At 40.0% G+C, this 17069-nt stretch overlaps 2 protein-coding genes across 2 annotated transcripts; both read right to left on the reverse strand.

Moving 5' to 3' along the window:
* Positions 1-326: 326 nt before the first annotated feature.
* LOC116257972 (glycine-rich cell wall structural protein-like) lies at positions 327-1505 on the reverse strand. Its single transcript, XM_031635008.2, has 2 exons — positions 1383-1505; positions 327-837 (listed from the first exon to the last, which is right to left on the reverse strand). The coding sequence occupies exons 1-2, from the start codon at positions 1468-1470 to the stop codon at positions 575-577; spliced, it is 351 nt and encodes a 116-aa protein (XP_031490868.1). The 5' UTR covers positions 1471-1505; the 3' UTR covers positions 327-574.
* A 5047-nt stretch (positions 1506-6552) lies between these two features.
* LOC116257037 (uncharacterized) lies at positions 6553-7798 on the reverse strand. The gene is made up of 2 exons (XM_031633636.2): positions 7639-7798; positions 6553-7018 (listed from the first exon to the last, which is right to left on the reverse strand). Exons 1-2 carry the CDS (start codon positions 7724-7726, stop codon positions 6777-6779), a joined length of 330 nt encoding a protein of 109 aa, XP_031489496.1. The 5' UTR covers positions 7727-7798; the 3' UTR covers positions 6553-6776.
* Positions 7799-17069: the final 9271 nt, after the last annotated feature.

Below are 17069 nucleotides of genomic sequence, written 5' to 3' on the forward strand. Positions count from 1 at the left end.
CCATTATTTTATAAAAAATTTGAAAGTTACCTCCACAGTCCACCCTGTTTGGTGCATATTTGTCGCTCGATCTGGGATCAAGTTGGCCGAACGAAAGGATCAAAGTTCGCATGCACGCTGCTTTTTAGCCAGGTTACTACATGTCGGTGGCCTCAGTTCACCAGTTATTGTTGGACCTTGATTTTTTCTAAGTGGGTTGGACCTTTTATCTTATAATAAACTCAAAATTTAGCTAGTTATGACCAAGAGCTATGAGCAAATAATGTGACTGTTTTGTAGGTTTCAAAGTTAGCCCTGCATATGAATGTACCTTTGACAGCAAAAAGAGTAACAAACTTCATGGAGTAATGATATTGCACAGCATTTCATTGCACAGTTAGCACAGCACCAACCATGCACATGATCATACAAGTTTTTGGTTACTCCATTACATACATGAAAGAAAACCACAAGAAAATGCTCTCCGCTATCCTCTTAATGTAACTTTCCATTGTAGAAGTACGTTCCACAAATTCTGATGATTCATAAGGCCATCATTATTTATTTTTGAGAGGGATAGGGATCGAACGCTTGATCAGTTTTGTGGAACCCCATGGGATTGCACAAATTCTGCAAATTCTGCGGCGGAACAACACCGACCATAATAGCAGCGGTATCGGCAACCGCCCCAGCCAGGGCCGCCACCCCAGCCTGGTCGGCCCCAGCCTGGACCGCCACCCCAGCCTGGTCGGCCCCAGCCAGGACCACCACCCCAGCCTGGGCGGCCGCCCCAACCTGGCCCTCCACCCCATTGATCTACATGGTAGTCGGCATCTTTCACGTCAGCATGCTTGTCATCTGCATGCAAAAGAAATTGCACATTCTCAGACAAGCAAATCAATGTAAGAGAGTTTAAGATTCATATATGTAGACAAAAAAGCTAAAAACAGGGAAGTCGGCTATTGATAAATCAATATTGGGGAGCAAAAATGCAAGGATCTGCATTTTAGTTCATATCGATGAGGAGAAAAGTAAGAAGTTAAAGCTATAGCTTAGCTGTTCAGTTGTGGGAAACCATAATAAGGAGACAAAATAACAATGGTGAGACCCATGGCAGATCATCAGTGTTCTTCACAAACGCAAATCAATGAGTTTAATCAATGAGCTCACGCACAGAAGGAACCAATGGTTGGGTTAAACACCTGGAAGGCTGAGCTTATATGCGTATGCTCATGACGTGCTAGTAAATGGAAGCTGCACGTCATTAACTGCGTTCATTGGGAATGTGAAAAAATAGGCAAATCTCTCTAAAAATGTGACATGTCAAACTATTTTCTTTATCATCCGCACAGAGACACGAGAGAGAGAGAGAGAATTATGAAGAACCAGAGAATGGAACATACATTCTTTTTCGCCTAATTGGCGTGCAAATGCCACAGACAGCAATAAGAGGATTGTAAGAAAGAGAATGGGAACGGAGACACGCTTCATTGCAGAGTTATACCAAACTAGAGAAGGAAGGCTGATGGGTGAAGAATCAAACATCCTTGCTGCTCTATTTATAGGGAAGATACGATACAGAGGGAGTTATGAGGGTAGTTGGGAAGGCAATGTGCATTCAATATCTTCTTAGATGAGATTTAGCCCTCCTTCGATCCATCAATATTTAATTGAATCAGTTTCGTCGACATCTCGAGATAAGTGCACTCATAAGTTGGATGGCATTTGATTGAGTTTTCTCCCAATAATTCTCGTCTTTTACTTATTTCCAAATTCCGCCACCCAGCTTTTTCCAGATTGCTAAATTAATCAATCCATCATCTTGTGTCCCCGTGTTTATGCAGATCCATCTCGTCTGTCACTATCGAAAAAATGTAATACTATATGTTGAGCTGAATTTGATTAGCAAGGGAAAAAAGTGTTTTTACTCTTAACTACGTCTTGTTATGCAATTTAATTGTATCTGAAATTTTACTTTCATGAACATTCGTGCCCAAAAACCATAAAAGTGGATCACATCAAAATTTCTTTCTTGTCATGTATTATTTTCTTAATGTCAATTCTGATAACTCTCCTTCATCTCTCGTTAAATATTTAACAAAAATAGTGATAAGGACGCGGTTGTTAGTCCCATGTTAGGATTACTATAAACTTAGATTCGGTTTTTTGGGTATATATATATATATATATATATATATATATATATATATATATATATATATATATATATATCAACTACCAAAATCCGACAAATATGGCACTTTGCTCTTCTTCTCGTTTGGTATATAAGGAATAAGAGCATAATGTGTAGAAATTGATATGAATTTGTCAAGAATAATAAGATTGTAACCAACCTTTGAAATTGTTTTCTGCCTTGATATAATCTAACTACATCTATGAGAACTCCAGGATTTACAACCTGGAAATCCACTTTCATACAGACCATTTGGAAGCATATATGTGAACATCACCTGATAGGGATACCAAAGAAATTAAGGATCGATGAAGTATTTTTGATCAATTTAATTTCTGTTCAAAGTCATGACCCCTTTTGTTTCCTATTATTATTTTTATGGTTAGGTAATAGATGAACTCTCAGCTCCATTGTTGGGGTATATGCAGGGGCTTCATTAGTTAAACCCTTCACCTTTTTTTGCTGCAAACTAACTGCATAGGCCAATTTTTGATGTATGCAAAAGCAATGAACATAACTGATTCATATCCAATCCTGAGAAAAGGATTTGATGCAGGAGAAGAGTCTCTTTTTACCCCTATGTACCATCATCAGTGGGAGAGCCAGACATCTTGACCGAGGGGCACTAATTCAAAAGAGCACATCTGGCTCCACCTTCATCGTTGTGCTCTGTATGGACAACTGCCCACAGAAGAGCACATCTGGCTCCACCTTCATCGTCATTGTCTCCCAGTCTATCAAGATCATTTCAGCATGTAGTGGAGCTTAATAGTCATCATGTTTGTAGATAGGCGTAAGAATTACAACTATCTTGCAAGTGACTGGATAAGTACAAGATAGGGAGATTAGGATATGAACACTCTTAATTTCATTGACTTTGATGGGTGAGGACGATAATTTAATATGGTTATCGAGAATGTGAACTGATCTTCGAATAAGATGGCCTAATTTTCTAAAACCATTAAAAGCCACTTATGCGATATTAATGTATAGGTGGGCAGGGTTGACTTTTGGTATATTAATTAAGGAAATAATTGAAAAATGAAAAGTTACCAAACGTCAAAGCCAATTCAACTATCTTTAAAAGTTAAGATTATATAAATTTCAAATAAGTCAGACTCCGAAATCAATGATCCGTTGTTCACAATGTGCAGTTCATATTGACGTGTTCCTCGCTGTTCGACCTAATTGGTAGAATGGTCAACAAAGTGCTAAGAAACGGGTTAGATCGGGAGTTCTGGTCTATGCATGTGAGTGCACACATGATATTTTAGTTGCTATGCAACGGGACAGATTGGATCCGAGGGTTTGGTCTATTTTTTTAGTTTGTTGTAATGTACATGAACTTGCATTGACCTTTTAAGGGGGCGTTTGGCAATAAGAACTATTTTTTATTATTTTATGAATTTATCCGATATAGATTCATCAAATGCTAGTTGCTTGCTAAATGACCCATAGCTGTACGCATGGATAACTTATAAATATATAGTTTAATTAGTGGTTGATCGTTTCTTTAGAGTTTGACTCTAGATCAGCCCATTATTGCCGTTGGAAATTTAATGGGCCTGATAAAGGCCAAGTTGGTAGATCTCATCGAGAAAAAGGAAAAAAATTGGCACTAGTTGGAGCAATGGTCAATCGTAATGAATTAGACCTTATAAAGTCCGAATTAGACCTAATAAAGTCGGTGAAGTTGCACCAATCAATTTAAATGATAATTAAGCCCATTATATATGAACAGAACCCACCCGTTAAAGCCAGCAAACTTTTATTGAATAAGAGGTGAGTGTATTTTAAAGCCAGCAAACTTTTATTGAATAAGAGGTGAGTGTATTCAAGAGATGAATTATATGGACCCGGGTGCAATTCTGCACAATATGGACCCCGGTGCAATTCTGCACAACCTTTGGTGGATGACATGTGTTTTTTTTACCACATGAGTCTATACACAGGTATATAGACCCAAAGCTAGTTATTTGTATACCATGTGCATGAACAGAGATGTATAATGACTAAAATACATTGATTAGAGTAAAAAAAAAGACTTTTAAAAAGGCGTAAAACATAATAAAAATGTTACAATACTGAAAGAAATATATATACCTTTATAAAAAATTTCTAAATGGCCCAACTTCCCTCGAGTGGTTTTTGAATGCATACGAGTTGCGTGCACACTAGAACCAGCTTGGGTATTCAAGGGGTTGTGGACCTACTGCACGCAGAAACTCGGGGGATGCGGCAAAGCGACAAGCAAGTGAGGACATTTAATTTAATAGGCTGGGTCCACGGTATGGAGCTACTTTCCTCACATGGGCTCCCGATTCAGAGCAGTTGGCAACTCATCTAATAAATGAAGGCTCCTGTCAGACCACTAAAAGCTTTTACTGGTTCTGCTTTGCTTTTAACGCGAAAGACGAACATTGAGTATTGAATTGTAGAATTTCACGCAATTCGATTGTGGGTAGACATGAGCAATAACCGCATGTAAGTTCTAGGATGGCTGCCCACTACTATGACATCTCAGCCCGCACGGGTCAGAGCCATATTCTGGTCAAGATTGGATCACACAAACCTTGATGTCCATGTCCATGGAACCAGAAATTTCTGGCAATGGACTACCAGCAATAAAATTTTAAAATTTTAACAGGTACCATTGTCAATATGAAAAGAATCATTTTTTTGCAGGCCAGAACGGGCCACACCTGCATGCACCCCTACTCGGAAACACAAGTTGTTGAGGTACACATGTTGTGTCAAGCATTATGGTATGTATGTATCCCATGCACATGCACATGCACACACTCATGTTTGATGAAAAAAAACTCGGAGTGTTACTCTCTTAGTGGTGCCAATATGTTCCTTAGATAGGCAAAAGGTCAGTATTAGATCTACAATGACGATGCTCAGGTAATCTCAAAGACGTCATTCGGTTTCTTCAGTTTCAATGACTCAATTATGTTTGCAGATTGGATTAGAACATTGGTTAGTACTGTTGTGTTCTCCTCCAGATCTTGCATTAATTGACATCGCTAAGTTATAGTATAGCTAAGAAAGCCTCTGGTCCAATGTGGAGATTCCAATATAGTCGTTGTCATGGGGCTTACTCTTTTCGTACCTTTTCTTTTTAAGCTTAAAAAATGAACATCCTAATTCCACAATCTAAATCCTGCATCTGCCTGAAATCTACAGTAAGTTTTGGCCTTGCCGCAAGGGGTGCTCTCGGGAAACTTTAAAGTTGCGATGTACTATAAGTCTATAACTTAGATGAGTTGAACACTACCTAAAGCTTCGTCCTTTCATGTAAGAGGACATCTTGCTAAGCCTGACGTCGGATCTCTTTGACTTGAATGGATCACCAGTCTCCGATCTGTAATTTATTGAGCCTTATGCATTCAAAATAGGATACAATAATGGAATGAAGTACTTGGGTGCCTTATACACATGGGTACTCCCCAAAGGGCATAACATATGGACTGACTGTCACATTGATTGACAAAAGCATCATTAGTTCAAGTCTTTTAAACATAACACTTTAGTTGATAGGTATATTATAGATTCACTATGGTCTTGAAGCAACCCATGACCCTAAGGGCAGAGTGAAAGACTTCAGCTCTTCTTCGGATAGCTTTCACTCACCCCAAGTCGCATAAGTACTCTATATTGAGTGATTACCAAAACCTCAAAGGAAACCAAGGGACTCTAATGCTTATTACATACCAGGTACTCCATAGGTTCTATGAGTCAGATCCAGGTTTGAGCCATTCCTTTTTAAGGCTTTTTTATTTTTAGTTACAATGGGTTATGCTTGAAACTGTTTTGGGTGAATTTCTTGGATTTCTGCAAATTATTAATTGTGAATTCTTTGTTTTTTTTTTTTTTGAATTATATACACATATACTGTGGGACTTCTACCATGTCTGATGAGAATCAAGATTGTTGGGACGACGTGAGTTGTATAAACCTCTTTCGATAAACTCCAACTCTATAAACCCACAGCATAACCACTTTATGTATCTGTAATGGGATAAAGATACTGTTTCCTTAATAAACCAGCAGATTCAACAACCGAAGTAAATTATTTCACTATCAACCAACAAAAGGTTGGTGAAACAAACTGAAAACTATTTAACGTTTCTTTATTAATTAACTATTCAACAACAAAAGCCTGCATCTGAGTCTTCTTTGACCAGTTTCCAGATACTGTTCGCCTTGGATTTTTTCCAAATGGACCAGTTGGACTTTTTATCATATAATTAGCTCCAAATTTAGCTTGTACCGACCTAGGGTTAATGAGTAAATGGTTATTAATTTCTTTCTTAATTGTGCAAAACTTAGGTCTCAAAGTTATTCGTGCATATGAATATACTTTCGACAGCAAATAGAGCAATATTGCATAGCATTTCATTGCACAGTTAACACAGCACAACCGTACACATGATCATACAAGCTTTTGGCTCGCATTACATGAAACAAACCACAACATCATTCTCTCCACTATCCGCATAATCTATCTTTCCATTTTAGAAGTACGTTCCACACATGATGATGATTCATATGGCCATCATTATTTATTTATTCAAACGGATAGGGATCTGACGCTTGATTAGTTCTGCGGAAGACCTTGGGATTGCACAAACTCAGCAAACTCTGTGGCGGAACAGCACCGACCACCATAACAGCGGTATCGACAGCCACCCCATCCAGGGCCACCACCACCGCGCCCCGGGCCCCAGCCAGGACCGCCACCCCAGCCTGGTCGGCCCCAGCCAGGGCCGCCACCCCAACCAGGGCGGCCGCCCCAACCCGGCCGCCCACCCCACTGATCTACATCAGCATCCTTATCATCTGCATGGAAAAGAAATTGGAGAGAGACACTCAGACAAGCAGATCAAAGAGAGTGTAAGAATAATATATATATAGACAACAAGAACAAAAGAACCGGGCAGGCCGCCATCACATAAATCAAAGTTGGGGAGCAAAGATGCATATGCTATTTAATTCATTCCAATGGGGGGAAAAGCTTAAAAAGTTAAAACAATAGCTTAGCTGTTTAGTTGTGAGAATCCATAAAAAGGAAGCAAAATAACAATGATGAGATCCGTGGCAGATCGTAAGTGCTCTTCACAAAGGCAAATCAGTGAGTTTCACTTCTTCCGCCATCCATAAAGTCACACACAGGAAGGAATCAATGGCAGGGTTAAGCAGTACTTGGAAGGATTGAATTATATGCATATGCTGATAGAGCTTTACTGACGTGCTAATAAATGGTAGCTACTTGCCATTAACAACGTTCACTGGGAAAGGAAAAGAGATCGGCAAATCTCTCTAAAAATGTGATATGACAAACTAGCTTCAAGATCATCTATATATACACACACTCCACACACACACAGAGAGAGAGAGAGAGAGAGAGAGAGAGAGAGAGAGAGAGAGGGGTTTATGGCGAACCAGAGAATGGCACATACATTCTTTTTCGCCTAATTGGCGTGCAAATGCTACAGACAGCAATAAGAGGACGGTCAGAAAGAGGATGGGGACGGAGACTCGCTTCATTGGAGAGTTATACCAAACTAGGGGAGAAAGGATGATCGGTGCAGAATTAAACCTCCTTGCTGCTCTATTTATAGGGAAGAAGAAAGATAGAGTGCAAAGAGAGAGAGAGAGAGAGTTATGACGGTAGTTGCGAAGGTGATGTGCATTCAATATCTTTTCAGATGAGAGTTAAAGCCAGCCCCCTTTTCATCAATGTTTAACTGAGTCGGTGTCCACGAAGTCTCGAGGTAAGTGCACTCATAAGTTGGACGGTATTTGTTTGAGGTTTTTCTAGGGTGGGTATCATCCGAGCAGGGCCGGCCTGGATCGGCCCGTCGGGCCCAAAGCCCGGGCCCGGCCCGGTAAACAAACGGGTCAGGTGGGCCAGGTACCGGGCCGGGCCATCAAAAATCAGGCCCAGTCCGGCCCATTAGTGTTAACTGATGGGTTGGGATGGGCCTGGCCGGGTACCGGGCTTGGTCCACAAAAAATCAGGCCAGCCCAACCCGTTTTGTTAACTGGCAGGTTGGGTTGGGCGAGCCCGGGGTTGAGGGAGAACTCACTGAACCAGGGGAGGCAGAACTTCTAGGAAAGGAGGACGGCGGCGAGGAACCAGCTGGCGGGGAGGGAGGTGACCCTAACTGGGCGGTATCCTCCTAGACCCTTCGTCTACCCTCCTGTCGAACGACGACGACTACCATTCGCCTCTGTCGCAGCCGCAGTAAGAGTCAAAAAGAAGAAGACAGAGATGGAGAGGGGAAGGCGATGGAAGGCGTTGGCCTTCCGTTGGAGGGCGACGGCAGGGAAGGGAGGCCACCGGCTGGTTCGCCGTTGCCGGAGGGCACCGTGCGACCCACCGGTGCCCACCCACAGCCTGCCGGTGACTTCCTCGCCGCCACTACAGCCGCCCAATCAAGAAAAAGGGTTTTGAATTGGAAAGAAGAAGACTGGATTCTGTCGGTTTTGGGTGGGCGATGGCCCGCCGTCACGACGGGCGATGGCCGGCCGTGCTGGCGCGACCCGCCGGCGGCCACCCATGCTGTTGGGTGGCCTGCCGATGGAGTTCCACCGTTCGCCTTAGGGATGGGCCTTTCTAAGCCCGGCCCGGCCCGGATCCTAGACCCTTCGTCTACCCTCCTGCTGCTGGATGACGACGACGACGGCGGCGTTGGCCACACCGATGGGGGTCTTGAGTCGGAGATCATCGACGGCAACAACGATTGGAAGGAAGCGATGCAAAGCCTCCTCTCCTCCTGCTCCTCGTCCCCATCGCCGCCTCCGGCCTTCTCCCCTTCTCCTCCCTCTGCTTGCTCGTCGACGTCGACCTAACGGGCCGTCGGGCCGGGCCGGGCTCACTAAAGTTGAGCCCGATAAAAAAAAAGTGCGACCCGGACCCAGCCCATACCGGGCCAGCCCGGCCCGGCCCGGCCCGACGCCCAGGCCTAGTTTTCCCCAATAATGCTAGCCTTTTAGCTATTTCCAAATTCTGCCAACCAGCTTTTTTCAAATTTGTCAAATTAATTAATGCTTATCTTGTGTCCCCGTGTTTGTGCATATCCCTTTCGTCCATGATCACTATTGGAAAACCCTAATACTTTATGTTTAGGTGATTTTTTTAGCAAGGAAAAGGTTTTTATACTCCTAATTATGTCTTAATATGCAATTTAGTTGTAACTGAAATTTTACTTTCATGAACATTCATGCCCAAAAAACCATAAAAGTCGATCACAACAAAATTTCTTTCTTGTCATGAATTAAGCAACTCTCTTACATCTTTCGTCTTATTAAATGCATGCTGCCAAATATTTAAGGAAGATAAATATTTGACTATCAAAATCCGATAAAGTCTTTTGTACTTTCCTTTTTCTGTGCGTTAAGTTCCTGTGTCCAAATGTTTCTGAATATGGGGATGTGTTCAATATTTAGAAATCTACACTTTCGAGGAGAACTGTTGGAGCACCCACTAAGTCAATTGGGTTTGCTAGCATATGACATTCTCTAAAAGGTTGCAAAATGAATTCTCCAAACAAGATCAACTATCTGAATGCCTAATCCAATTGGGTTTAACTATAGTAACCCAAATGTCAGGATATCCACTCGAGGAAATGCCATATATTTTGTTCCACAGATTATGTCATGGAACTCAAAGGAAGAGCCTCTTGATCCACTACAGAATTTGAGTACAAGGCTAGTGCCAATGCTACAGCAGAAATTATGTCACTGATATTTAACTCAAGAAGTAGGAATTCCTTGGATAAAAGATTTAAACCACTATTTGATGAAGATAAATATAGCACACCTTGGCTCTGCCTCTCATTTGTTATACTACAACTAAAAGCATAATGCACAGAAATTGATTAGAATTACTTGATTTATATATAGCTTTTTAAAGTGCGAACTGGAATGCCTAAAGATTGGGTTAGGGTTTGCAAGACCAAGCATTGAGGACAATTTTGGGCCAAGATGTTATATTGGCATTAGAGCATGTACAGATATATGTACACTCTGTATGTATTGTGCCAGCGGGCGCCATAGTTGCTCAATTACAACCTTTAAAATTGTGTTCTCCCTTTATATGATCTAACTACATCTAAGTGAACTCCAGGGTTTGGGACCTGGAAATCCACTTCCAAACAGACCATTTGGAAGCATGTACGTGCAAGCTCATGGACCCTCTTGTTTCCTATTATTATTTTATGGTTAGATAATAGATGAACTCTCGTCTCCAGTAACGTTGGCGTGTATGCAAGGGCCTTATTAGTTAAGCCGTTCACCTTTTTTTCAGACAAGTAACAGATTAGTTATGAAGGTTTGGCCATTTTTTGAAGTAGGAAAAAGATATGTGCTTAACGGTTCTATATCCTCCGGAACAACGGATTTGGTGCAACAAGAATCCCATTTTACACCAATATCATCACCAGGAGCAAATCCAGGCATCTTGACTGAAGCGAACTAATTTAAAAATTTTAAACCCCTTACATACATGGCAAAATGTTGATTAAGGAGCACTATATATAAATAAGTAAATGATTGGTGGGCAGATAATATGTAAATTGGCAAATGGGTAGAGCTAACAATACGTAAATGTAGAGACAATGTGGACAACTGCCCACACATGACCATATCTGTCTCCACTCCTGAACGTCCTTATCTCCTAGTCTATCCCTTTCATTTCATCATGTAGTGGAGCTTAGTCGTCATCATGTTTGTAGCTAAGAAAGATAATTTACAACTCTCTTGCCAGTGACTGGATGAGCAAACGATATGGAGATTAGGATATGAACACTCTTAATTTCATTGATTTTGATTGGTGAGGAGAAAAGTATTAATATGGTTATCGAGAACGTGAATTGTGCTTCAAGTAATTGTGGGAGATCAGCTTGGCCATCTTATTTTCTGCAAACCATTAAAAACCATTTACGCGGTATTAATCTATAGGTTGGCAGGGTTGACTTAGCCGATATTAATTAAGGACATAATTGAAAACGAATTAACGTGACCAAACTTCAACGCCAATTCAACTATCTTTAAAATTAAGATCGTATAAAATTCAAATAAGTCAGGCCACTAGATGTGTATTCACAATGTGCTGCTAGTGTCATATTGACGTGTTCCTCGCTGTTTGACCTAATTGCTAGAATGGTAGAACAAGGTGCTACTAAGCCTAGGCACCGGCATGTGCCATCCTGGAAAATAAGGCACCGGACTTACCCCGATATTTATTGGCCGGGCCCGGGTGGGCTGGATAAAAACTTTTCTCTGTTCTGCTTTGCATTTAACGCGAAAGACAAACAAAGACTAGTGATTGATGTAAACTTTACACAATTCGACTGTGTTGAGCAATAATCGTAAGAAGTTTTAGGATGGCTGCCTTCTGATATGACATCTCAACTGCACGGATCAGAGGCACATTATGGTCAAGATTGGCTCCCACAAACCTTGATGTCCATGGACTACCAAGGTGCATGGCGAGTGCCCAAACGGGAAATTTCTGGCTAAGTAGTACTAGCACTAAAACTTTTAAACTTTTAAATATGATAAATGAGAAAAAATGATCTGAGATATCAATATGAAAGCATTTCTCTCTTTTTCTTTTTTTTTTTTTTTTTGTGGATTTGTATGGTCAATTGCCAACACACCCACACCTTCATCCACCCTTCCTTGTCACAAAGGTCAATAATGGAAGTACATATGTTGGTAGTAAGGTCTACCTTCCCGATGTATGCTCTCATTGTGTACATGTATGGAGGTACATATATATGTGGCACACAGAACTTGCCCTCATGCGTTATCAGTTCAAGTTCTTAAGCAATGACAGTCCAGTTGACAGTGTATTGTAGGTCCACCCGAGACTCTGATTACAGGGAAAAGAGGAAAGGGCTTTGGCGCTTCTTGGGGTACCAATATCTCCATGGAAACCAAAGGACCCACATGCTTATAACATACCAAGTACTTCTTCGGTTTTAGATCTGGGCTAAATCAGATTTGAGCCATTCCATTTTAAGGCTTTTGAATTTTCTATTTTTAGTTACAATGGGTTATGGTTAAAACTTCTTTGGTTGAATTTTTTGGATTGTTGCAGATTATTAACTATGAACTCATTTTGTTTTTGTTATATATATATATATATATACTTCAACTACTTTGTTACCTACCATATTTTTTAAATTTGCGGCATTTGAAAGTAATTATATTGTTGTAGTTCTGAATGCTATTGTAGTCCCTATAAAAACACTGTATATTGAGCTCAACGGGTAATGTGCACCGCCCTGTGCACTAAAAACAGGGGTGTGCAATAACTTAAAATTATTTCTATTTAAAATAAAATAAGATACTTTTGAAAAGACAAAAGGGGTTATAAAAAAGTTTAAAATAAATATTTTTTGTAAAAAATCTCCAAAATACTCTTATGCATGCAACTCGATCTCATACTGAGTGAGACTTATAGCAAGCCTGATTAGAATCGATGCTGGGGCAACGTGAGTAGTGTAACCTTTTAATGTCCACAAACTCCAGCTCGATAAACCCACGGCATATATAACCACTTTATGCAGCTGCAAGGGGATAAAGATAGTGGTTCCGTAATAAACCAGCAGATTCAACAACTAAAGTAAATTATTTCACCCATCATCTAACAAAAGGTTGGCGAAACTAATCTTAAATGAAAACTATTTAAGGTAACAATAATGCAAACCAAGCTACGAGAAAGGCGCGCCCGATCAAGTTTGGTCGAACGTTACGAGTGGCAGGTGTGGGCATAATGTGGGCAATTGCACACACATCCCACAAAAAAGTGTATATTTTCATGTTAAAATTTTATAGCAGTCTCGGTTGTTAGTCAAGTTTGGATTAATATAAACTAAGATCCTTTTTTTTTAGTACATATGTTATGGACTGTCAAACTTCGATGAGATCCTCCTTGTGGATGATATCATTGTCAATGGAAACTCCATCGGGTTTGTTCAACAGTTCATTATCAAACCATGAATGGATTTTTCTTGAAAGTGTTTGAAAGAAGTGCGTAGACTTATCGCCTTGTTCCGTGGCCTCATTGAGTAGCACAGTTTTGGATCAACATTTAGAGATCCACTCTTTACATGGCCTTGTTGGAGCACTTTTCAGGTGATCGGGAGTTAACAACCCACCACCGCCAAATAAGGTCCAAAGTCCTCCCACCCCCCCCCCCACACAAGTTCCCCAGCCTTTGGAGTCCTGGTTTGTGTCGGGGCATGGGTGGGCAGCTTGCACACTTCAGTTCGACGAAGCACCCTCGCCTTTTACAGCTTACAAAAGTAGCACTCATGAGAATCCAAACAAGGATGCGCCGCCTACGTGTACCCTGCTCGACCAGTTATGCTTCACCACCTAATGCCTTATTGGAGCACTTTAATAACGTTAGTCATATCCACTCAGTAGTCAATTGGGTTTGCTAGTATGTGACATCCATTGAAAGATTTCAAAATTAATTCGCAGAAATGAACTCAAAGGGGACTCTTGAATATGGACTTTCTAATGAAGTCATTTCAACTATTTAAATGCCTAACCCAATGCCCACTATAGCTATATCAACCCAGATGCCAGAAAATCCACTAGAAGATATGCCATATATTTTGTCCTACATCTCATATCATGGAACTCAAAGAAAGAGCCAGAGTGTCGTGATACACAGCAGAATTTAGGTACAATTCTGTTGCCACTGAAGAGCATAAATTATGTGACCCAAGCAAACTAAACTTGTTTGTTCCTATTATTATTTTATGGTTACATACAAAATGAACCCTCAGCATATCACTGTGGACGCATATGCAAGAACTTCATTAGTTAATCCCTTTCTGCCTACTAACTAGCTAGTTTGGAAATGGATCAAATTGGTTGAGACGGTAAGTTTTGCCAATTTTTGATGCATGCAGTCCGTTTTCAACAAATAAATGATTGAGGAGCACCATAAATAAGCAAATAAATGATTCAGGTCACCTGTATATGAATAAGCAAATGGTTAGGTCCAACCAATACATACTTCGTGGACGACTGCTCACACAAGCCCACATGTATTGGCTCCACTCACGATCATCCTTATCTCCATGACCATCACTTTCATTTCAGCATCTATTGGAAACTAGTCATCATCATTTGTGAACGTAGCGCGAGAACAGTTAGATTGCAAATGATTGGAGGAGCCAAAGATAAGGAGATTAGCATGTAAGGGAGTACCCTTGGGGGCCATTTGACACTTATAAGAAATGGTTACTCTCTGGTGATTCTGCCCTAAAATTTGAGGTTAGATTCCTATAACACTAGATTAGAGGATTTTATATATCTGCCCTAATTTTTTGATAGTTTCATTGGACTGTAATAATTTGTTACTGGTGCCATGCTGTCCTACGATACATGTTCCAAGCACACACACACACACACACATATACATACATATATATATATATATATATATATATATATATATATATATATATATATATATATATATATATATATATATATATATATATATATATATATATGATGTTCAGTATAGTATTTCTATTTCTTGAAACAAGTACTATACACACACACATATATATATATATATATGTATGATGTTCAGTATAGTATTTCTTGAAACAAGTACTATATGAGTATAGTAATGTTCTTTTTACCAAATATCTTTAATTTGAAAAAGAACTGCATTTTTAAAGTTTGCCATGTTTCCCTTCTAACTTTTGCATTAATATGAAGTTGCTTTTGTTCCCCATAACAGCATTTGGGAGGAAGAATAATGTGTTCCTGACACACATTTAAAAAAAAAAAAAGCACATCTCAAGAATGCCACGCTCTTGTTCGATAAAATTATTAATCTTATTTATGTCAAATCAAAGAGTTGGTTGTCAGAAAATATATTTGAGATGTTAAAACACAGACCTTTTTAGCCATGGTTGACGAGAAACTAGTTTCTTGAATTTTCCAAAAGATTCGTTTTGCATGTCTACTTCACACTTCTTGAAAGTCTAACACATTTCAAAACACTAATTTTCTTCCACTCGCGCTTCTACTTCTATAGTTTTTAAACATCAATATATGTAACCATGGTGGCGAATAAGCCAAGAATGGTATTCAAAGTACAATTATCAATTTATAATTTCATTGGACTGTAATAACTTGAATATAATCATTTGGGGAGTTTGATACCGACAACATATTATTATTGTCTCATGAATACTTTTAAAGTGTCCAATGAATTTAACAATTTTTTTTGGCTGAGGACAAAAAATTTTAATGTGGTTCTTTTGAATGTGAAGCGAGCTTCAAATGATAATGGTGGAGATCAACTAGCCCATCTTATTTTCCAAAAGCCATGCAAACAATTAATGTGATAACCGATAGGTTGGCATGGTCGACATGGCGAAGATAATGTATTTAATGATATAATATTAGAAAATGAAGTGCTTGAAAGCGGATTCAACTATTTTTAAAAGTTAAGAAATACACCCAATTCAAGTAAGTCAGGCCCCTAAGTCAATGATGCATTATTCACAATGTGCTGTAACCACTGCCCCATTTCGTGTGAATGGAGCAAAATTAATGCTGGGTCCTGTAAAAATGTCGTCTTCTTAGACAGCCCTCTTAATTTCACAGTCTCATGCATGTGGCCTTCACGTGTGTATGTCTGTGTCGCACATGCATGTGACTGCATGCATTACGATACCGTTGCATAAAGTAACGGGTCAGATCCAATCCGATCCGATCCAAGGGTTTTTGTCTATTTCTTAATCTGTTGCAATGTACATGTACATTATTCGCATTAGATGTTGAATAATGTACATGTACATTATTCAACATCTAATGCGTGTAGTTGTTCATTTACGTACGGATATTAAAACTCATAAATAGTTTGAACGATTGATCTTCAGCTTCGAGTTTTTTGACTCCAGACCAGCGCATTATTGTCGCTGCAAATTTATGACTGTGCCCAATAAATGCCAAATTGGTAGATCTCATGCAGAACTGGATTCATCTACGTCCAATTCTTAATGAACTAAACCTAATCAATAAAGTCGGTCAAGTTTTTTGCGCCAATCGATTTATATGGTGCGGATCATAAGCCGAACCCAGTTGTTAAAGCATGAATAAGTTCTAGTGCAGAATTTCTTTTATATACTGAGTGGAGTACATAACCAGCTTCATCGATACATGTAACCAGCTTCGTGAGTAAGCGTTGCCGGACTCACAGCCGCGACGAAAGTCAAGCTATAAGACAAAAAACATTGAGCAACTGAGCCCGTCTTTGATGGGCTGGGAGCCTGGGTCCACAGAATGGTCTCATGGCTGAACCCGTTTTTACAATAAATGAATACTTTGCCGACATTGGTGCATGAACCAAAAGCTGCTTCCCAACCACGTGGATAATGCTGCTGCGTGGAAAGAAGTGACACTGATGGGACCGTGTATTCTCTGATTTCTGCTTCTTCCCCAGCAAGAGCAGTGTATGCATGCAGATTCAATATTTCAATCTGAATAATAAATAATTTTTTCGGGCTAATGTGGGAGATGGATATCTACTGTGACCTTTAATTTTTAGTTGTTCCTTGGGGCAAAACGACCGGCTGCCTACTCTTACTCGCCAAAAAAGGCTCCTTCTGGTTTCCTTTTGCATCCAAATGAAGACATATTGGATCTCGGGTATGGATCTGTGGACCCTTCAACTTGAAGGATCTGATACAAATTGATTGTGGGCAGGCACATGCAACAATATTCAAGTTCTGGGACGGTTGTCCTCAATTATGAGATCTCCCCTCGTGCCAGAGCCACATTTTGTTCAAGATGGCCGGTGCCAGCTGACTGGAACTGAGAAATAACTTTTGTTCATACA

The sequence above is a fragment of the Nymphaea colorata genome, chromosome 7, assembly GCF_008831285.2.
Source record: "Nymphaea colorata isolate Beijing-Zhang1983 chromosome 7, ASM883128v2, whole genome shotgun sequence".
NCBI lineage: Eukaryota > Viridiplantae > Streptophyta > Magnoliopsida > Nymphaeales > Nymphaeaceae > Nymphaea > Nymphaea colorata.

Excerpts from the sequence above, each read along its gene's own strand:
- LOC116257037 (XM_031633636.2), bottom strand. The coding sequence starts at position 7,726 with ATGAAGCGAGTCTCCGTCCCCATCCTCTTTCTGACCGTCCTCTTATTG. Across the intron at positions 7,019-7,638 it reads CCAATTAGGCGAAAAAGAAT|ATGATAAGGATGCTGATGTA; the intron begins GTATGTGCCATT and ends TTTTCCATGCAG.
- LOC116257972 (XM_031635008.2), bottom strand. The coding sequence starts at position 1,470 with ATGAAGCGTGTCTCCGTTCCCATTCTCTTTCTTACAATCCTCTTATTG. Across the intron at positions 838-1,382 it reads CCAATTAGGCGAAAAAGAAT|ATGACAAGCATGCTGACGTG; the intron begins GTATGTTCCATT and ends TTTTGCATGCAG.